This window comes from Martes martes (assembly GCF_963455335.1).
Source record: "Martes martes genome assembly, chromosome: 1".
NCBI classification, from domain to species: domain Eukaryota; kingdom Metazoa; phylum Chordata; class Mammalia; order Carnivora; family Mustelidae; genus Martes; species Martes martes.
The window spans coordinates 181,231,092-181,253,719 of record NC_137888.1 but is presented as its reverse complement, the minus strand read 5'-3'; the positions used below and the strand labels follow the sequence as shown (position 1 = coordinate 181,253,719).

The 22,628-nt window shown below is 44.0% G+C and overlaps 1 protein-coding gene across 1 annotated transcript in view; it reads right to left on the bottom strand.

Annotated features, from left to right (window-relative positions):
- Window positions 1-22,628, bottom strand: part of EOGT (EGF domain specific O-linked N-acetylglucosamine transferase) — a 38,213-nt gene that overhangs the window by 7,630 nt on the left and 7,955 nt on the right. Inside the window, exons 6-14 of the mRNA XM_080800389.1 lie at window positions 21,770-21,864; window positions 21,314-21,418; window positions 16,767-16,873; window positions 13,839-13,942; window positions 7,814-7,906; window positions 7,390-7,461; window positions 6,724-6,810; window positions 5,556-5,624; window positions 775-836 (exon numbers count right to left, since the gene is read on the bottom strand). Of these exons, the coding sequence (XP_080656515.1) occupies window positions 775-836; window positions 5,556-5,624; window positions 6,724-6,810; window positions 7,390-7,461; window positions 7,814-7,906; window positions 13,839-13,942; window positions 16,767-16,873; window positions 21,314-21,418; window positions 21,770-21,864 (794 nt within the window). The remainder of the gene's footprint in view (window positions 1-774; window positions 837-5,555; window positions 5,625-6,723; window positions 6,811-7,389; window positions 7,462-7,813; window positions 7,907-13,838; window positions 13,943-16,766; window positions 16,874-21,313; window positions 21,419-21,769; window positions 21,865-22,628) is intronic.

The window sequence follows — 22,628 nt, the reverse complement described above, 5'->3', positions numbered from 1 at the left end:
TTTTTTTTTTTTTGGCCACCTTAAAAAAAAAATTTGGGGGCACCTGGGTGGCTCAGTGGGTTAAGCATCTGCCTTTGGCTCAGGTCATGATCTCAGGGTCCTGGGATCGAGCCCCACATCGGGCTCTCTGCTCAGCAGGGAGCCTGCTTCCCCTTCTCTCTGCCTGCCTCTCTGCCTACTTGTGATCTTTGCCTGTCAAATAAATAAATAAAATCTTAAAAAAAAAACGGTATTGTAAAAATTCAGAAATTTCATTCCAATTTTAGTATATGTGCTGCCGAAGTGAACACAAAATTCAGAAATTTCAGGGGCACCTGGGTGGCTCAGTGGGTTAAAGCCTCTGCCTTCGGCTCAGGTCATGATCCCAGGGTCCTGGGATCGAGCCCCGCATCGGGCTCTCTACTCAGTGGGGAGCCTTCTTCCCCCTCTCTCTCTGTCTCTCTGCCTACTTGTGATCTCTGTCTGTCAAATAAATAAATTAAAAAATTTTTCAGAAATTTCAAATGAAAATGTTAATTTGAAAAAAGAAATCTGGACTTGCCATGTCTCTTGAACAATTAGATGGCGTCGAAACTTCAGACCCCACACCGCTGAGGAGAAACCGACCCTGTGCGCCCAGGGTCCCCTCCCGCTCATGTCACTCACAGAGGCGTCTGCCTGCCTCTCCCGGTCTATTAGCACCAACAGCTCCCATCAGAAAAACCCTTCTGATGCCCCATTAACGCATCCAAGCAAAAGACAACAGCGCCTGCCCAGGAGTGGGATATTACTTACTTATATTTGTAATCGACAATCTGTACCTCGAGTGTAGACACCGTTTTCAGTGCATTTACCAGCTAGGGGGGAAAAAAAACCACTTAGAATGTCTTTTGCTTCCTTCTCTTCTGTTTTATTTTCCTTTGAGTCCTAAAAGGTCTTATTTTCATACATAATATTTTCGGGTGTTACATATCACTCAGGTCTATTATTTTAGCCTTTAACTGGTTCCAATGCAGATCTCACCCCTTGGTCACATCACCTCCGTAAAATCCCACCGCACTGGGTTTGGTTGTCATGAAGGCTGAAAGGAGAAAATTCATGGGAGGGAAGTGCTCACCTCCCACTACGTGTTAGCTGCTACTATTACTACTTGCTAGTTAGTCCTGCAATTTCTCAACCTAGACGAGGTACCTACCTTGTTCCTGGCTTTAGGTTAAGAGTTTTCTCCCTATCCTTTATCTCATTTCAGACAAACTACTTGTGCTTTCAGCCTTAACCTCTGAAAACAATGAATTTTTGGCAGAAAATCTACACAGAAAGACAATTATTCTCTCAGTAAACAGAAAGTAACAAAGCACAATTAACCTAATAGCAGAAATACAGCCATGGTTCTCCATGTCCCTACACGGTGGGTCACAGCTATTCGGAAATGTTCGCTCTTCTATCCTGTTGCCTGTGGTGTGCGCTTCTACAACAGCGATGGTAACAAAAGTGTCACTTCAACTGTGTTGGCAATGCTCAGTGCTTTAGGTGTTGGTCACTGAATCCTCATACATGTCTCATACCAAGTAAATATTATTTTACACCTATTTTTTTTTAAGTAATCTCTACACCCAATGCGGGGCTTGAACTCACGATCCCAAGATCAAGAGTCACATGCTCCTCTGACAGAGCCAGCCTCAGGCACCCCCCTATACCTACCGTTTTTTTTTTTTTAATAGTTTATTTATTTATTTATTTGAGAGAGGGAGAGCACCACACGTGTGAATGAGGAGAGGGGTTGGGGGGGGGACAGAGGGGAAGGGAATCTCCAGCAGACTGCGCTGAGACTGGGGAGCCCTACGCAGGACTTGATCTCACAACCTTGAAATCATGAGATCATCTGGGCTGAAACGAAGAGTCAGACACTTAACCGACTGAATCACCCAGGCTCCCCCCACTCCCCACCCCCCACCCCCCACCCCCACCCTGACACCATAAGCCTATTTTTAAATGATACAATGGAGGCTTAGAGATGTTAAGGAACTTTCCCAGGATCTTGCAGCTAGCAAAGGGCAGAGCCAAAATTAAATCTAGGTCCTCTGACCCTGGAACCTGTGTTTTTAGGTAATGCCGTGGAAAAAGCAACAGGCAGGGACTTACATCCAATCCCCTCCCCCATTACACACATACACACAGTCACGGAATGGAAGTTTCTCTCTCTAGACAGCCCCTGGGTTCCCTGAATATACTGCCTATGTCAGGGAGTTGAAGGAGTGAGGATAGGTTGGAATTCCGTTTTCCAGGAGTGAATTAATCCGTGGGCATGAGCCCTGATCTTGTAATGAGATAGGGCCACATAAAAAAGAATCTCATCTCAGAGGTCCTTGAACAAACAGGTTTTTGTTTATTTGTTTGCTTACTTGTTTTTACAATTTCTAGTACACCATGGAGGTGGCCACAGCCCCCTGACATGATTATGCACCCCAGAGGTTGGGCAGGATTGCAGGAACTGGCATTTAACGACAGCATCTGGATTTTGTTATTTTAAAGATTTTATTTATTCATCTGAGAGAGGGAGAGAAAACACAAGCAGTGGGAGGGACAGAGGGAGAGGTAGAGGCAGACTCCCCGCTGAGCAGGGAGCCCGATGTGGGACTCGATCCCAGGACTCTGAGATCACTACCTGAGCGAAGGCAGCCTCTTCAATGAATGAGCCCCCCAGGCAGCCCTGGGTTTTATGATCTATTCACGAATCAGGGTAGACTCAAAGGGCCTTTCTTCTCTGCTGGGTAGCTACCTTTTCCAGTGATGCCAGTCACTGGGAGAAAAGCAGCCAGTGGGTGCTCTTTGGCTTAGAGTTCAGATCCGAACTGCCAAGTCCCCCCTGCAGGCAACATTGTTCGCACAGTCCATGGGACCAGAGGTGAACACTTTGCTGGCTATGCTGCGGCCCCCACTGGTGTTATCCCTTCGCGCTGGACCACTTGCCAGGGTTTGATGCTGCTCCTTGGCCAGCCGTCCCGACAGAGAGGGAGCCGAGGTAGGTCAGCATCCTCTCACGTTCACTGGTGTTGGGACAGTAGAGCTCTCTGGTTAAGAAGCAGCCTCAGACCCTAACGATCTCAGCTCGCCCCCCATTCATCTGCTCCCTCGCTGGGTGACCTGAAGCATGTTTTGTAACCTCTAAGCCTGCATGTTCTTGTCTAAAACAGAGAGTAATAATAAAATATGAACCTCATGGGTTTGCTGGGAGCTGTGGAGAACATGCAGGGGGAGCACACAGTAACATGCCTGGCCCATAATTAGCACTGGGTTTGTATTACGTCCGCCAATACGCACTAGTGATCTGCTGGTCCGTCTACCCCAGCACTGCATCACTTGATACATTTTTATTTCCAGGTCTTTAACACACACACACACACACACACACACACACACACACACGCTGCTCATTCTTCCACCCACAGCTTCCAATCAATGTCTCATTACACCATATGTTCACGTCCTCCATAATCCATATGGATCTCAAGACACTAATTACATAATTTTGATCTGCCTGTTATGCATTCAAATTAATCTGCGTAAAACATTTTACCCATCCAAACCTGCTTCCAGTCCCCTCCTAGTGAACTTCTTCCCTCTCAATTCCAACTGACCTGCTCAAGGTAAAAGCCCAGGAGTTCAGCTCTGATTCCCAGCACCTTCCCCGGCCTGACCCCACAGGCACTTGCATATTCCGACAGGAAGCGTCCTAGACCCCATCTCCAAGACCGACCTTGAACCCATTTACTTGATCATCTCTGCTGTCACCACCTCCACCCAAACTCTCACCGACGCCATAGAGGCAACTCTGCGTGAATCCCCCTGCTCCTACGCTTGCAGCCAGAGTGCGTTACAAATAAGTAGATAAGCTAATTCATGTCTCCTCCTGTGTATCCATTTCCAACGAGCTGCTGGAACAAATCACCACAGAGTCCACAGCTCAGAAGAGCACAATGGACCCTCTCACGGCTCTGCGGGTCAGCAGTCCCAACGGCAAGACAGACAGCTGTCCCCAGGGCTGTGCTCCTTCTGGGGGCTCTAGGGGAGAATCCTTTTCCAGCTTCTAGAAGCCATCGCATTCCTTGCCTCGGGGCCCTTCCCCCATCTTAAAGCCAGGAACACAGCCTCTCTGGCCCCGTTTCCGTCTTCATGTCTCCTTCCTGGATTCTGCCTTCCTCTTCCACTTTGCAGGAGGTGCTCAGTGGAAATATGGTCAGTGAGAAGAATCCAGCCAAGCGAAGAGCTTTCCAGGCAGAGGCCAGAGTTCTCTGGTGGAGGTGGCTTAAGGCCCTTTGGTGATTCCATCGGGTCCTCCTGGATCATCCAGGTTAATCTCTCCACTTTCAGGCCAGCTGATGAGCAACCTTAATTTCACCTGCAAGCTTAGTGTCCCTTTGCCACATAACCTAACCTAGTCCTGGGTTCTAGGGATTAGGACGGGGACTTCTTTTGGTGGATTCTGCCTGCCACACCCTGCTGAAAGCTCCCCAGAGGCTTCCCTCCCACCAAAACAAAACCCGCCGGTCTTCTCACCTGGGCCTATGAGGCTGATGAGATATGGGACCTCCTCACACCTGCCTCACCTTCTCTGACCTTTTGTGGGGTCACCCTCACCTCTCCCACTGTGCCAGTCATACAGGAGACCTCTCCATTCCTGGAGCACCAAAAGCTCCGGATACCACAGGCCATTTGCTTCTGCCAGGGAGGCTGGCTCCTTAGCTGGCTGCTTACGGATCAGCTCTGTTCCCACCAGCACATCTTGAAACACCTCACCTGACTGCTTCCCTCTTCCTCTCGCATCTCCTGCCCCAACCCATCCCCTTGTTTCACTTCCTCTGTAGCACCGCCCACTACCTGAAATCACCTTACTTAGGCACTTGTTTACTTATTTCTTGTCTGTCCCACCTTGAGAGCGTAAGCTCCACGAGGACAGGGACGTTACCTGTCCGGTCCTCTGCTGTAGTTCCAGGGCCTAGAATATGGCCCGGGACATGGCAGGCGCTCAACACGGATCTGTGCAATCACCCACACTACTGTGAGAACATCTCCCAGCCATGCTGTTGTAGGCAGGTCCTTGCAGGGAGATCTTATTTAAGGATAGTGTACAAGTTGACGCTATTGAAATGAATTTGAGAACCTAAGAGGTGAATAGTTTCTAAGACTCACTGTCCTGAAAAAAACAGACTCTTTCAGCTCTGGATGCCACCATGCTCCATCAACCACCTCTCAAGAGATACTCCTGCATTTCTGCTGCTAGTTGGTTTGGCAGTCTGTGGCAGTAAAGGCAGGAATCTGAATTTCTGCCTCCGTTTCCCCCCTGAGTTGGGGCAGATGCACGTTTCCGGTGAGGAAAAGCTAGTTTGGGCAACTGGTGGTTTGCCAACTCCCAAGAGAGAAGTCCAGTAAGTGAACTGGGCAGAGCCATCAAAGCTTTCTAAAAGCTAATAATTTCAAATCAAAGCATTTAATGCAATGTGAAAAAAATTAAGCACATCAGTCACAGGAAGTTAAATTCAATATGATGATATTAAAAATGCATACCAAAAACTAACCTCGTTTTGGTTTAGTATTTTCCGGTACTCTGTGCTCCGAGCAAGGATGGTGACTCGGATTTTTCCGTCCTGTCATCAAAAGGAAAAGGCAAAATCATACTGTATATGCCTGCACATATGAGTGAATGCTAGAACGTAAAACGCGATTTTCACAAAGAGATGAAACTCAATGAAGATACATTTAGGGGACGATTATGTTTTCAGCCTGATTCCTTCAGAGCTCTCTCAGGAAACCAAAATGCATCCACTTTAGCCACAGAAGACAAAAGCCGTTTATTACACTTCTGTTTGGCTGGCTGGGTGGAATTTTTTTTTTAATTTAAATTTTTTATTTTTTTATAAACATACAATGTATGTATAAACATACAATGTATAATTCACAGGTCTGTGAATTGCCAGGCTTACACACTTCACAGCACTCACCTTATCACATACCTTCCCCAATGTCCATAACCCAACCACCCTCTCCCTACCACCCCCCGCCACCCTCAGTTTGTTTTGTGACATTAAGAGTCTCTTACGGTTTGTCTCCCTCCCAATCCCATCTTGTTTCATTTATTCTTTTCCTACCCCCCAATCCCCCCACGTTGCATCTCCACTTCCTCATATCAGGGAGATCATATAATTGTCATTCTCTGATTGACTTATTTCGCTAAGCATAATACCATCTAGTTCCATCCACGTCGTAAATGGCAAGATTTCATTTCTTTTGATGGCTGCATAGTATTCCATCGTATATATATATACCACATCTTCTTTATCCATTCATCTGTGGATGGACATCTAGGTGCTTTCCATAGTTTGGCTATTGTGGACATTGTTGCTATAAACATTCGGGTGCAGGTGCCCCCTTCAGATCACTATATTTGTATCTTTAGGGTAAATAGGCTGGGTGGAATTTTTGGCAGGGGTTTGTGGGTTAGGTAGGGATCTGGGGGACAACAAGATGATGTGGGAAAAGACAGGGAAAAGCACATACTTCCACTGTCCCTTAGCTTATCTGTCACAGGTTTGTGACATCTGACTTTGGATCACTTCAGGTGACAAACTGTTAACCCAGAAAACACTGTCTCCTGATTCTTTTTCTGAAAAGATGGCACTGATTTTTTTTTTTTTTTTTTCGGGTGAAAAGTCAGGCTCATGTCAGAACCTGTAAGGTACTCCTTACCTTGGGTCCCTCCTGTGTGATGTTCAGTCTGTGAAGCACATGCTGGGAAAATGCCCGGAATAAGCCTGTGTTCTGACAGCCAGAAATCTAACACGAAACAAGAGTTCATATCACAGTGAATAACTGTACATTAGCACTGAAGATGTTCGCAAGTTATATATAAATGATATCTTAAAACCTATCAAGAACAGGGATGTCTGGGTGGCGCCTGGGTGGCTCAGTGGGTTAAAGCCTGCCTTCAGCTCAGGTCATGATCCTGGGGTCCTGGGACCGAGCCCCGCATCGGGCTCTCTGCTCAGCAGGGAGCCTGCTTCCCTTCCTCTCTCTCTGCCTGCCTCTCTGCCTACTTGTGATCTCTGTCTGTCAAATAAATAAATACAATCTTTAAAAAAAAAGAAAAAAGAACAGGGAAGTCTGGAGAGCTCAGCTGGTTAAGAGGCCAACTCTTGCGTTCAGGTCAGGTCACGATCTCACAGTTCTGGGGGAAGCCCTGAGTTAAGTCCCACGTCCAATGGGGCGTCTGCTTAAGGATTCTTTCTCCCTCTCTCTTTGCCCTTCCCACGGCACATGTGCGTGCGCTTTCTCTCTCTCTCTAAAATAAATAAATCTTAAAAACCTATCGAGAATAAATGTATAAATACAAATTTGAACAACAGAGATGCTTACCAAAGGGGTATTATAGAACAGCCCGTATCGCATCCGGGGGAGTAAGGAAAAAACAGCTTCTTTAAAACATACCTAAGAATGAAGGGATTGTACAGGTAAGAGAACACAATTTGTACCACATCAAAACAGTACTTATCATTACAGAAAATAAATTTTAATTCATCTCTTTTTCGCACTGAAATATTTTGAATAGCAAGCTACTCCACTCAAGTGAAACTCATAATTTTGGAAAATCTAAAGGAAAAAAGTTTTTTTAACGCTACATGGTTAATAATTAAGATTGATTCAAAGTTATAAAAAAAGAAACTATGAAGTCAGAAATCAATGGTAATAGCTAATAGAAGCTCATATTAAATATTTATTTGATGAGTGAGTCATCTGTAATGACTGTTATTTACAGACAGTTCAGGAAAATTTCCAGTACCCTTTTGGAATCATAAGTTTTCAGATGTATAACATCATAATCTGTAAAGGCTTTCCAGGTGTCAGAGAACAGGTCACCATATCCATAGGAGCTCTGCAAGTGGAAACAAAAGAGGTTAGGGCAACCAAAGTCTACAATGTGACTTTTCAAAGGGCAACAAAACACTTGAATCAGCTTGATCCTAAACAAGCTCATAAAATTCGTGGAAGAAAAATGGATTTTCATCTTAGGCCTAGGACTTAGTATGATATAATATCATTAGAAATAATCACCCACAATTATAATCTGAGTCTGTTAAAAACATTTTGTTTTTCTACCCTACCCTTTTATATACTCATCTCTCTGAATAAAACCTGTGTGGGGTTTTTTCTCCTGTGAATCTTCTATCTAAATCACAAACACACAACATACACAGACACCACCATTTGTACACACTTGGGATATTCTCAGTGAGCAAAAATTATCAGGGTAAATGGAATACACTTTTGAAAAGAAATTTCCCAATAAGAAAATGCTTTGAAAGTCCTAACACTAAAATATGATGAACGTTATCCTATGAAATGATCTCCCCATTGACTAACGAGTAACATGTGGAAACACCCCATTAACATTAATAGTAATGACAATAATAATAATAATAATTATTATTATAGCATCTTGCATATTTCCTATATCGCTAGCACTTTAAATGAACACCCCACAAACTTAATGAGCTAGGTGATATCACCATCCCCATTTTACAGATGAGGAAACTGAAATACAAATTAAAGTAATTTGCATAAACGGTAGTAGTGCTTGTGTGTTTGCAGGGCTGAGATTAAATCCAGTCTGTTTGCTTCCAGACTCAAAGCTCTTAATCTCCGTACAGTGGTTTGCCTCATAGCAGGAAGTAGTTTTTTCTAGTACATTTACTGAATGCATTTCATTTTTGAAAAGTAGAAATTAATTATGTGCTCCATCAGCAAAAGGAAGGAGATCAATTTATTTAAAAATGGTATAACTTAGATTGAAAAATTCAGCCAAAAGAAGTAAGAACTATGCATTATAGAACAGTATTCAAGGTCTACAGTGGGTTATACATTATGTTCATGTCTTTTCATCATTATTGCCTTCTTTTTTTCAGGTTCTGAAATTTTTATGTTGCACATATTAGAGTTATCTCAAAGTTATTGAGAACTGTTCGATGTAGTGATAAAGAAATTTTTTTCCCCTTCGATGTTTCTCCAGCGCCATTCTAATAAAGGCCCTTCTCAACACCATCAAAAATGAAATGCCCCTATTCTGGCTCAATAATAAATAAAGGCCAATTAAAAGAAGTGATTCTAGATAGTTTCTTGTAATAAAATGCTTCAGATAAAATAAGGTACCTTTGAAGGGAAAATTTACTAATAAAATACAACAACCCTGACTGATCCCTTTTCAGGGAAATCATGTATTATTCAGGAAAAACCACCTCTAGAAGCTTCTTATTCATATCCCTCAACTTCAAATTAACTGCCATAGGGAAAGAAAGAACTTCTTTCCAGCCTCACGTTGACGAATATTTGGATATACTTTTTTTTTTTTAATATTTTATTTATTCATTTGACAGAGAGAGAGACACAGCCAGAGAGGGAACACAAGCAGGGGGAGTGGGAGAGGGAGAAGTAGGCTTCCTGCTGAGCAGGGAGCCGGAAGCAGGGCTCGATCCCAGGACCCCAGGGATCATGACCTGAGCCCAAGGCAGACACTTAACAACTGAGCCACTCAGGCACCCTGTGTTTGGATGTTCTTAAAGATGGCATAAAACTTCCTCTTGTGTATGTCTCCAACTTAAACATGCTCCTAACTTATGACTTAGAAATTCTACTTCTAGGAATGTGTCCTACAGAAATGCTGGAATGGGGATATAAAGACACATGTCTATGGAAAGGATGTTCACTGCATCTTCCAAAATAGCACAAAAATGGAAACAAAATGTGATAGGTGTGGGGCCAGCAGCGCATACACCCACTGAGGCGTGCATCAAATACCCAAACATCCATAACATCCACCGAATTAAATACCATGTAACCACTAAAAAAAAAATAATAACCCTAAATGTATCCACTTGGAAAGACGTTCCTGATATAATATGAAATTAGCAAATACAAGAGAGCATATTTTCTGTAAGGGTATAATAGAAACACACCTTTACACAAATTTTATTATATCCTTACACAAATCCTTATATAAATTTTGGATAAGGATATACTTATATTTGCTAAAGTCAAGTCTTGCCGAGAATTCATACATGTGAACTGTAGTTAGTCACCTTTGAGGAAAATGGAGTTGGAGATGAGGAAGGAAAGGAGACCTTTTTCTTTTTCTCTTTTTTTTTTTTTTGCACAACCCCATGACTTATTTATTTTATAATTGAAAGTTTGTACCTCTTGATCCCCTTTTTGCCCATTTTGCCCAACTTCCAACTCCCTCTCCTCCAGGGACAGCGGAATTCTCTTACAAAAAAAAAAAGTGGGGGCACCTGGGTGACTCAGTGGGTTAAGCCTCTGCCTTTGGCTCAGGGAGCCTGCTTCCCCCTCTCTCTCTGCCTGCCTCTCTGCCTACTTGTGATCTTTCTCTCTCTCTCTCTCTGTCAAATAAATAAATAAAATCTTTAAAAAAAAATTTTTTTTTAAAGATTTTCTTTATTTCTTTCTCAGGAAAGGAAGACAGCACATGTCAAGTGCGTTTTTGATAACCCTGTGTGTGATTTAAAAAGAGCCTTGATGGGTATGTTCCATACGGACTGGGAAAGGTTTTTTTAAGTTTAAAGTTTAAAAAAAAAACAAAACTTTTTTTTAAAGATTTTATTTATTTATTTGAGAGAGAGAGAAAGCATGGGGGGCAAGGGGCAGAGGAAGAGGGAGAAGCAGGCTCTCCACCAAGCAGGGCACCCAACTCGGGACTTGATCCCAGGACCCTGTGATCATGACCTGAGCTGAAGGCAGATGCTTCACTGACTGAGCCAGCCAGTGCCCCAAAAGGAGACTTTTCTTAACTTCACATGCTTTTGTTTTGTGTGAACTCATTATAAACAGGTATTACTTGCATAATTAAAAGCAATCATAAGCTATGCAATTACTCAGCACAAGAAAATGCGGACAGCCTGCAGGAAGTACCCTTTTATTCATTCTGCTTCCTCCACAGAAACACATCTGTGGAGGGTCCCTCTGTGCATCTCCGCAGGCTGTGGCCTTGCCCATCCCACCAAGGAAGCCGTGTGCCTAAGGACTGGAGAGGATGACAGGGAAGGCTTCCTGCAGGGACAGTTTGTAAAATGTCACTAAGACACAAACAGTGGGCCACAGCCAATGGCCCCTCTTCTCTCAGCTGCTCTGCCCGGCCTGGGAGGCTCCGCCACTCACTGTGGGAGGTTTGTGTCCCTGCCTTCCTGAAGGCTGCCCTGTGGCTTCCTCCAAGGCCTTATCAGCAGAAGAGAAAAGTGAGCGGCCACACAACACTCTAATGCGTCGTCATCCAACCTACAGTGTCCGGTGGGCCTCGAGTCTGGAGCAACCTGGCAGAATCACTTGTCCCAAGAACCTGACTGAGCAACTAGTGAAGACCTCTCTGACCAGGATGCCTGGGGGGCTCAGTCAGTTAAGCATCTGCCTTCGGCTCAGGTCATGATCCCAGGGTCCCGTGATCGAGCCCCAAGTGGGGCTCCCTGCTGAGCAGGAGCGCCTCCTTCTGCCTGCTGTTTCCCTGCTTGTGCTGTCTGTCTGTCTCTCTCTCTCTTTCTGGGGGAAATAAAAAGACCTCTCAGACTAAGTATGCAGGTTGAAAGTGGTACCCACAACAAACCAAAGAAGGCAGGTCACAGCAGAGGGGGCCAACCCGCTCAGCTAAATCTATCCTGCCTGGGCCTGCCTATCGTGGCCATCATGCCCTCACGCCACATGTCCGCCGGTTAATGGAGTAACCTGGGACTTCATGATGGCCAGGCTTTCTATCTATGCCCTCCAGCAGGTGCAGAGAAGGGGAGTTTAACTTAGTTTAACTTACTTAAACTCAGTTTAACTTAGTCCACTTGAGGAAGGCATGGAAAAACATACCACAAGATATAAGGAAGCTTCTGGGAAAGTGTCTAGAAAACTTTCCATCAGCTTGATAGGATCTGAAGGGAACGGGGCAGGGAGGAGACAGAGCACTATGGTTTCAGGGCACAGGGCTGGCGTCTCACTGCCTGACCTGGAGCCCTGACTTCACCCCTCATGGGCTGTGTTCTCTTACAGCAACGGCCTGAGGCTCAGAGTCTCAGCTTCCTCATCTGTAAAACAAGCTAATAAAAATCTTGCTTCACAGAGGGTTGTAAGCATTAAATGAGATAACATGGGGTGTATTTTTTTTTTTTTTAAAAGCACAACAACCCTGAGTTAATCATGCAGGGCTTCTGAGAACTAGTGACAGTGTCCTAGAAGCACTTGCACAGACAGAAGAGGAGATAGTGACCATTGTGCCCTTTGCTCACAGAAACATGTTCAAGAACAGAAAGTGTGCCAGTCACTAAGCAGGCATATAAGAGGGTAAAGGAAATCCTTGCAAAGAAGAAAGTCAAAAGAGAGAGTCTACATGTCAAGAATTATAAACCAGTTCTCATCGGACTTCAGGTCTATGGAGCAGTGATAAAGAAAACCTTTCTACGCAGCTTTACTATGAGCCTTGTGTCAGTGAAAAAAGGGCATTCATGAAACCATTTTCCCCTTCTGCACAAGAACGTGACCTTCAGTGACCTGGCTGGCTCTGCTCTCAGGAAAGGAAGACAGCACATGTCAAGTGTGTTTTTGGTAACCCTGTATGTGATTTAAGAAGAGCCTTGACAGGTAATGTTCCATACAGACTGGGAAAGCCTACAGTAACTCTTGGAACTGGCCATCTCTAGTGGGGATTCTGGGGGCTCTACCAGGGCAGCTTTTACTGGCGATAGTGGCCCCCGTGGGATATGAGGTATCAGTACCTGCCCCAGGTGGATCCCAGCCCCTTACCCCTGAGCTGGGCCGTTCAGGCTTCTAGAAGGACTCTCCCTAGAAGAAATGTCTGCAACCATCCTGCCAGCAAGCTGTGGTCCCCCGCAGGAATGTTCATGCCAAGAGGGGTTGCTATGAGCATCTTGTGAGCTGAAATGTCTAGGTGAACTTTCGATGATTACTTAGTGGCCATCCCAACTTCCCAGTTTAGGCAGCCTGCCACGTATACCATAAACCCCTCGTTCTCTTTATCTTCGTCATTGTCACAGTCAACGTGCAGCGCACACGTGCTCTGTGCCAGGCACTGAGACTAGCTGCACACTCTACAGTTCAGCCTCAAAAGGACACTAGCTAGATACTAGAATCATCCCATTTCATAGTTGGGTGGACTGTGGCCACTTTGGGGGTTACCCTGGCAGGTGGAGCAGGATATGGGAAGAAGCAGGGAAAGGGCAGGCAAAGAAAGAGAAGGGAACAAAGACTGTGCTAAAAACAGCGAAGCAAAGAGCAGGTGTAATTCAACGCATGGCTTGATGTTTACGCCTAAGACTCGCCTCTGTAGTGCGATGACACGCAAGGCACAATGCGTCACCAAGCGAGTAGCAAAGGGAAGCAACAGTCAAGCAAGGGCCGAGGGCAATTACAGGAGGCCACACGGCAAAACAGAGGCAAACTCTCCCCACGTGGTTCAGGTGGGGGGTCAGAGAGGTTAAGCAAATGACAGTCTTTCCACGTGTGTCTCAGATCAACACCGAGCACGCATGGCTGGGGCTCCACCTGCCCAAAGGGGGACAGAAATCATCTACTGCTTCATTCAAAAATTCAAAGAATAAAGGTATATGCACACAAACCTATCTGCCCATACATTCGTGGATAGGTACGTGCAGAGACACGTTCACACCCATCTGCACACGTGTCTACACGTGTGTATATTTCAATGTGCGTTTCTTAGAAAACCCCATTTCCCCACATCAGAGCCACACATCCACCAAGCCAGGCAAAGACAAAGCTGAAGCAGAGAAGACGTTCTTACTTACTGTGTCCCACATCACGATGTATACGTCTGTGCTGAATGAATTATTGATGTGCTGAGTAATATAAAGATTGATAAAGTCACAGAAGTGGTGATACATGTTCACACCTAGTATTGGAAAAAAGAAATCTATGATGATTAACCGCAGAGAGCAAAGGATTCGACAATTTTTATTCTACCCCACCTATTTACAGTGTGATAGACTTTAAGCTGAAAATAATTGGGAGAAAAAAAGTAAGAGTTTTCTTCAAACACAGAAGGATCTGTACTTGGGTAATCCTCAATTAACAGATGATTGGGTTCAAAAATTCACCTTAGAATTGGCTATTTAGAAATCAGGAATGCATTTTCCCATATACACTGAAGAACAAACGATCAGTAAATTCCAAGAAAAAAATAATAGAAGTCTATTTAGCTCAAAATGGGGTAGAACTATAAGGCCATGAAGACTAAGTTTATTTTTTATGATCACTTTTAAAAATCAATTAAGCAGAGGTGCCTGGGTGGCTCAGTGGGTTAAAGCCTCTGCCTTCAGCTCAGGTCATGATCCCAGCATCTTGGGATCGAGCCCCGCATCAGGCTCTCTACTGGGCAGGGAGCCTGCTTCCCTCTTTCTCTCTGCCTGCCTCTCTGCCTACTTGTGATCTCTGTCTGTCAAATAAATAAATAAAATCTTTAAAAAAAATCAATTAAGCAATATCTATTTATCACAGAGGTATCAACGATGATGGCACTATTAACATTCTGGTATTTTTCATCTCTGTCATTTTTTTTTTCCTTTTTCATCATGATTTATAGCATTGCTTCTTGGGAAAATATTAACTAACTATGATTTAAAAGGGCTCAGTGTCTCATGTTCTCATTGAAAGAGGATAAACTTTGGAGTCAGAAGAACGGAGCTGAACCCAGCTCAGCCATTCATTCATTCATGAGCAACGTTCTGAGCTGGTAACGTCCCTAAGCTTTCACTTCTCTAGGAGAAACAGGAAATCCTTATACTTAGGCGGCAACTTTGTTAGGAGACACCCAAAGATTTTATGCCTCAAGGCACCCAGCCCCACCCAGGTCACACAGTGAAACCATAGTGAAGACTGAAGACTACCCAGATGCTCCTGGGTCCAACAGGGGGAAGGAGAGTGTGGGTGCAGCTATTTCTAAGCTGGTAAATCCGTCATTCCAAAGAAACCGAACATGGGTTCCTTTGAGTGAGGTACACAGGAGCCAGTGTCCAACCTGGCAATACGCAAGACTAAACAGCCCAAAATTCCAAGAACTGACATGTCACACACGCACTTTAAAAGGACAGAAAATGTTGGCTGGACAAAAAACGGTGACTCTCAAAAGCAGAAATCATGGCATATTGTGACTTCCCTCCCACAGGGAATAATAATGTCATGTGCCCGAAAACAAGAGTAAAAGATCTTCAGTTTCTGTCCGTGAGGTCATTCTGCTGTATACCCTCAAGTTAGACAGGGCCACGGGTCAATTACATCTCAAGGGAACAGAAAGAGAAAAGAAAAAAGAATCCTTTTTAGCCTGGTATCTTGGAGGAATAATCTGGAGACGACTCCTTTCATCATTCAGAACCATCTGAAAAAGAGCATATTTTCCGATAAATGAGAAAAAGACAGTTCTGCGACAACACGTCCTTATTGGTGGGTAAGCACCCAGCACACATGAGCTCCTTCATGTGTCATCATCCAGAAGGTTCTGGAACAAGGACTGGGGAACGCAGCCAGACGGGCGCTCGGTGGTACAAGGACTTATCAAGGAGGGAGAAAATGCAGGTTCCATGCTCGAGAATCGCGCCCCCCAAGTAAGTCATGTTCTAGAAAACGCTCATTCTCTCATGGGGAAGTCCATGCGGAAAGGGAACCGGGATGAGGGTGCAAGTCAGAAGAAAGAAGTAGAGTTTCGAATATAGGAGAGCAACAGTGTGGGTCTACACTTGGCCCCACTGTTCCCACTTGACACACTTTTCTGCCTGCATACCAGCCTCCAAGTAACAGCTCACAGATAGCAGGTCACAGCATGGGCTCCGCCCCTTCAATTTGCATATTTAAGAAATGAGCCAGGACCTTGTTCGCAGCATTCTTATTGGCTCTCATTTCAAAAACTTCTACTTGTCTGGGTTTCTGAACCTCATACGTTATTATATAAGAATTATGGCTCCAGGAAGCAGAGCACATTAAAAATAGCATCAATACACTATAGCAGTTCTGAACTATTCGTGACAGAGGGCGCTCCATATTTCCTGGGAAGCCCGGTGTCTGGTGCATGTGGACGCGGCACAGCAATCCTCATCTCTTGGGAGGAGACACGCAAAGTCATGCGTCCCACGGTGCTCCTCTCCAGGGCAACTGGCTCCCCAAGGCTAAGCCATGTTCGAGAGCTGAGAGTCACAAGCTCTAACTGTAAATGGGAAAATAATTCTAAATTTAACCCCCCCCCCCAAGAATATACTGCCATGCCAGCTTGCAGAGGAATTTTAAGTTCATTTCAGTCATGGAAACCGTGTCAGGAAGTTACCAGAAGAGCTCAGTGGGCATTCCTTTTCCACCCACGGCACACACGTGGTTTTTACTCTTAAATTTTTTCTAACTCAGCACAATGCAAATCAAATGATTAGAGAAACCGGGTGGGGTCAATTTCATTACAGAAGGTGCCCGTGTCTATATAGCTTTTTCTCTCCTCTTTTGGTTCCAAATCATTTGATATAAATGTGAAGGTTCCCTCTAAAATACCAAAGGTATCAAATCATGGGAAGTTCAAAAGAGCTCACTTCTTCAGAGAAGAAAGCAAAATCCAAACCCACTATTTCATGTCCCGCAGCCTCCTAGAAAGTCACAGGAAATCACTATGTGCACATATCAAAAAAGGAACAAAGCCTCATTCACCAATAACTAAGTAAGGGACAAATTTAACTTCCCACCTGCGTCCAGTTTCATGAAGTAGGTTGGTTTTTCAATAACAAGGTCACATTTAGCATCTTCTAGAGGTCTGAAGTTGAGCTGAGTATAGCTTTGTAGCTCAGCAAACCTGGAATGATGAAAAGAAGACGGTTTCAAGGGGGTCCTCCTGAACTTGCGACTACAACACTGTAACTGAGAATCTGCTCATTATGGGATTTTCTTACTAGAATATGCTCTTATGAAAACATGTGGAACTTCTCCAACATACTAACATTTCTATAACTTGACATCAAATTTTAGCTTCAGTTCCTTAGCTGAGACTAGGAACAGAAATGATTTTGGGGCGCCTGGGTGGCTCAGTGGGTTGGGCCTCTGCCTTCGGCTCGGGTCGTGGTCTCAGGGTCCTGGGATCGAGCCCCGCATCGGGCTCTCTGCTCAGCAGGGAGTCTGCTTCCCACCCCCCACTGCCTCTCCGCCTACTTGTGATCTTTCTCTGTCAAATAAATAAATAAAATCCTAAAAAAAAAAACCTTTTAAAAAAGTGATTTCAAATGTCAGCCTCGTGTGCAAGATAAACTGGGCATTTTCTAGACAAAGAAGAAATTCACACATAGACTTGACTAAATACTCTAACAGTAAAGTGGGAATATGCAAAAAGACTTCCTGGGATCTTGTGATCGACCTCTTAGATGCTGAGAGAGATGACATTCCAAAAGTTACTGAGTACCTTGGGAAGACAGCACACAGGTAAGCTTCCCAGAGGAAAGTAAAGTCTTTTTCTCAGAAAATGTCTTTGGAGGGCGCCTGGGCAGCTCAGTCACTAAGTGTCTGTCTTCGGCTCAGGTCATGATCCCAGGGTCCTGGGATCGAGGCCCATATCGGGTTCCTTGCTTGCCAGGAAGCCTGCTTCTCCCTCTCCCACTCCCCTGCTTGTGTTCCCTCTCTCTGTGTGTCTCTCTCTGTTAAATAAATAAATAAAATCTTAAAGAAAAATAAATAAATAATTGGGGGGGGGGGAGAAAAAGAAAATGTCTTTGGAGACCACATGGCAGTTTTCTTCCATATAAAAGAAGACAATCTTGGGTCTTGGCATGTGCCAAGAAGTATTTAGAGTTGACCTAAAGACTAACTCTTCACCTTTGAGACCACAGCTGATGTAAAACAAGTATCAAACAAACCCCTTTAAAATACACACGATGCTGAATTATTGTGGTGGTTTCAAAATAATGTCCACAAATACTTAGATACTTCTCCCTTCAAGAGGTTGAGATTAATTCCCTCCCCTTAAAGGTGCGCTTAGTGATTCACTTCTAATGAATAGAACATGGCAGGAATGATGGTACGGGACTTCTGAGATTAGGGTACACGAAGACAGAAGACCCCATCCCAGGGCACGTGCTTGTGTCTCGCATGCACGCTTGTGCACTCTCTCTCTCTGGGAAGCTATGCTGTGAGTAGCACTAAAGGAGAGGCCTGTGTGGCAGCAAGATGACCCCTCTAGCGAACAGCCAGAGACAAACTGAAAGTGACAACATAAGTGAGCCTAGAAGCAGAATCCCCAGGCTGGGTTGAGCCTAGAGACGGCTACAGCCCTCGTCAGTAGCTGCTCCTGAGTCAGGACTGCCCAGCTACACTATCGCCAAATCCTGACCATCAGAAACTTTGTGAGTAATAATGAAGTGTGTTGTCTTCAGCTGTTAAATTTTGGAGAGATTTGTTATCCAACAGAAAATGAATAAAACTCTACCCTAGGTTATATCTTGGAGTAATCTGTTACACGGCAATAAATACACCTTAGAGAACTTCCACCATGCGCAATCAGATATCGAAATGTACTAGGCATCAAAAGTTCCATTAGAATGGAAGAACTCCCTACTGCAAAACTCTGTTAAATGTTAAAAAGAAACAACAGGCCCAAAATGGAGTCACTTAATGCTAAGCCCAGGTCACCAAACCAAGGCTTAATGCTTACCTTAATTACAGTTTAAACCTTCTCTAGGAATGTAGTCTTAACCAGCCAGTCTATAATTTTCCGGTCTGCACCAGTGAGGTTATCTGCCACAGAGACCCTCCCGATCCCCCACAGGAAGATGAGGTGATCTCTCCTTTCCTTGTCCCTGCCCCCTTTTGCCAAGAAGAGTGTTCCATTTTGTACAGCTCCTGGAGCTCCTCTCTGTTTGCTAGATGGGATGCTGCCCAATTTGTGAACTGCTGAATAGAGCCAGCTAGATCTTCAAAGTTACTCAGCTGAATTTTGACCTTTAACATAAGTTAGGGAAGATATTACACTGTAGACTATAAAATGCCGTACAGATGTATAGTAGATTATTATCCTGAAGGATCTGCTTATTAGCATGAATGTTTGACCTCAACAATTAACATTAAATAAGAGTATCCTATGTGACCTGTGATATTGCCATTTATAATAAGATAAATACATATTCGGTCTTCTTTCCCATTTACCCACAGAGAGGTCCTGAAACCCTTGGAATTTCCAAGTGATAGGAGCCTGAAGGGTGTCTTTTGTGATGCTAACGAGGTACTTTTTGCACTCCCTAAGATTGGAGACTGGTTGCCAGGAGAAGTAATCATGTGACTAGAGGGCTGGAGCTTTTGGTCCCATCCCACACTTTAGGGGAATAAAGGGGGGCTGGAGTTTGAATCAACTGCCAGTGTCCAATGATTTAATCAGTCCTGCCTATGTAATGGCCAATGATTTCATCAATCATGCCTATGTAAGGAAGCCTCCATAAAAACTGAAAAGGAGAGGGCTCAGAGGGCTTCTGAGTTGGAGACGACATGGAGATACAGGCACAGTGGGGTGCCTGGAGAGGGCATGGAAGCTCTGCGCCCCTTCCCCCTACCTTGCTCTAGGCATCTCTTCCATCTGGCTGTTCTGAGCTGTATCCTACTATGATAAACTGGTAGACTAGTAAGCAAAATGTATCTGAAAGTTGCTTGAGCCAGTCTAGCAGATGAATCTAGCCCAATCTACAGCTGATCAGCCAGATGCACAGGTGATCACCGGGGCTTGCAACTGGGGTCTAAATTCTGGGACCAAGCCCTTAACCTGTGGTGTCTGATGCTGTCTCTGGGTAGATGGTGTCAGAAATGAGTGGAATTGTAAGATTTCTGGCTACTGGAGCATCACCTGTGGGGACCCTGACACACAGGTTGGAAGTGAGTGCTCAGCTTTGAATAAAGGGGGCAGCAGGAGAGTTTCTTTGGGATGACAGAACAGTTCTGTATCCTGATTGTGGTAGTTGTTGCATGCCTGTGGACGTGTGAAATAAATTTCACACAACTATGTATCCATGATAAAAAATTTAAAGAGAATGCATATAAACACTGGTGAAATTCAAATGAGTTTAGTTAATAACACTGTACCAGTGTCAATTTCCTGGTTTTGACCATTGTGCTAAGGTTACGTAAGATGTCATCATTAGAGGAAGCTGGGAGAAGGGTACAAGGGGAACTCCTTGTATTATTTTTAAACTTCTATAAGCCTAAACCTATTTTAAAATAAAAAGTTTTTTAGAAATATAAACACTGGTGAAATTCAAATGAGTTTAGTTAATTTCTTAATTTCTAGAGATAACAAATTGGACTACAGAACTAGTTTATTATTTAAAATGTTTTAAGTCAAAATGTATCCCCCAATTTGTATACAGTTCAAAAAGCTGATCAGAGGGGTTGAAACTCAGGGTAGCGTTTACAACTATGAAGAGGAGACTGGGGTGCTGGTGGAGCCCAATGCGGGGTTCATCCCGGGACCCTGAGATCATGACCTGAGCCGAAGCCAGACGCTTAACCAACTGAGCCACCCAGGGGGCCCCTAATGTGTATTTCTTTTTAAAAAGTGTTTCTAAAACACATGTACAATTACAAGGAGTTAATAAAAATTCATTTTTGAACTGATTTTTTTTTCTTTCATTAGCAATCAGTCATTCCTATATCATACTTCCTCCTTTTTTTTTTTTTTAAGATTTTATTTATTTATTTGACAGACAGAGAGATCACAAGTAGGCAGAGAGGCAGGCAGAGAGAGAAGGGGAAGCAGGGTCCCCACTGAGCAGAGAGCCCGATGTGGGGCTGGATCCCAGAACCCTGAGATCTGACCCGAGCCAAAGGCAGAGGCTTTAACCCACTGAGCTACCCAAGCACCCCACTTCCTCCTATTTTAAAATACACATTTAATTCAAATACAACTGATAGAGTCACTCTGTAGCTATTACTCCCTCAAAGCTCACGTCAAATTTTCCATAAATAAGTAAAATTTTCCATTCCAAAATCCCTTCCTGGGGTGCCTGGGTGGCTCGGTCGGTTGGGTGGCTGCCTTTGGCTCAGGTCATGATCCCAGCATCCCCGGATGGAGTACCATATCAGGCTCCCCGCTCAACAGAGAGCCTGCCTCTCCCTCCCCTCTGCCTGCAGCTTTGCCTACTTGTGCTCTCTCTCTATCTCTCTGTCAAACAAATAAAGTCTTAAAAAAAAAAAAAATCCCTTCCAATGTGCCAGAAACAAAAGCAAATATTTTAGAAACATGTTTTAAAAAAAATAATCTCACCAAGACTGTAGAGGGCTTTTGCGCTGACCTTGAGACGTCAATGACCGAGTGTCCAGTGTGCAGTGTCCTCCGATTTCACCACTCTGGAGAAAATCTTCCTTAAATCTGGTGGGTGACCAAATACTGAGCTGAGTTTGAGAAATTTTATCACTACGTAAGTACATGGGATGTTAACTAAGGTGGCTTACCGATTTCCAAAATCAGTGTGTTGGAAGAATTTAACTCGATTATAAGGGAATGTTTCGAACATACACAAAAGTAGCAGAATGGTACAGAAACCCAAGGGACCCATAATCCAGCTTTGCAATGATCCACTGTGGTCTGACTACATCTTCCATCCTCCACCCATTCCCCAACCTCATCGCCATTTTATTATGAAGCAAATCCAAGGCCTGTCCCTGGACCTGGAAATATTTCATAATTTCTGTTAGGTTTCAACATCAACCACTTCCATACCTGTCATGGTTTCTCTTGATGTTTCTTAAATCAAGATAGAGATTGGCTGCTCTGCAGTACTGAAGATAACGGGAACACACCAGGCTTGAGTCATGCTGAATTGAGGTGGAGAAAAAAAGAAAGAAAGAACTCTGGATACTAACATTTTGAGGACATTCTCAGACTTGCCAGACAAGTTCACAGCATGTACACCTTCAGGTTGAACCACACAATATGCGGAGAATAGCTTCTTCTTTTTTTTTTTTTTTTTAATTTTTATTTAGGGGCATCTGGGTGGCTCCGTGGGTTAAGCCTCTGCCTTCGGCTCGGGTCATTATCTCAGGGTCCTGGGATCGAGAGCCGCATCAGGCTCTCTGCTCAGCAGCAAGCCTGCTTCCTCCTCTCTCTCTCTGCCTGTCTGTCTGCCTACTTGTGACCTCTCTCTCTGTCAAATTAAAAAAAAAAAAAAAGTCTAACATTTTTATTTAAATTCAATTAGTTAACATAGACTGTATTATTACTTTTGGAGGTAGAGTTCAGTGATTCATCAGAATAGCTTCTGAAAGTCTGCTTGTGTGGATGGATTTTTCCCCTCTCCAGCAGACTCTGGTCAAGACTAGTTTTGCCAGTGTGTATGTATACTTTTAGGTTACTACAAAGAACCTGCAAGTGTTCTATTTATATCATCTCAAACTTTAAGTCTTTATGTGTGGTTCAGTTCAGTCTTCTTTAAAAAAAAAAAAAAAAGTACTCAGAGCCATCATTAACCCCATAGCTATGTGGAAAAAGCATTTTTCAAAGCCAAGCCAAATGGAACAAAGAAGAATGCACACGTAAAGAGACGTTAAAACAGACTGGAAGGGCACTTTGCCGATTTTAA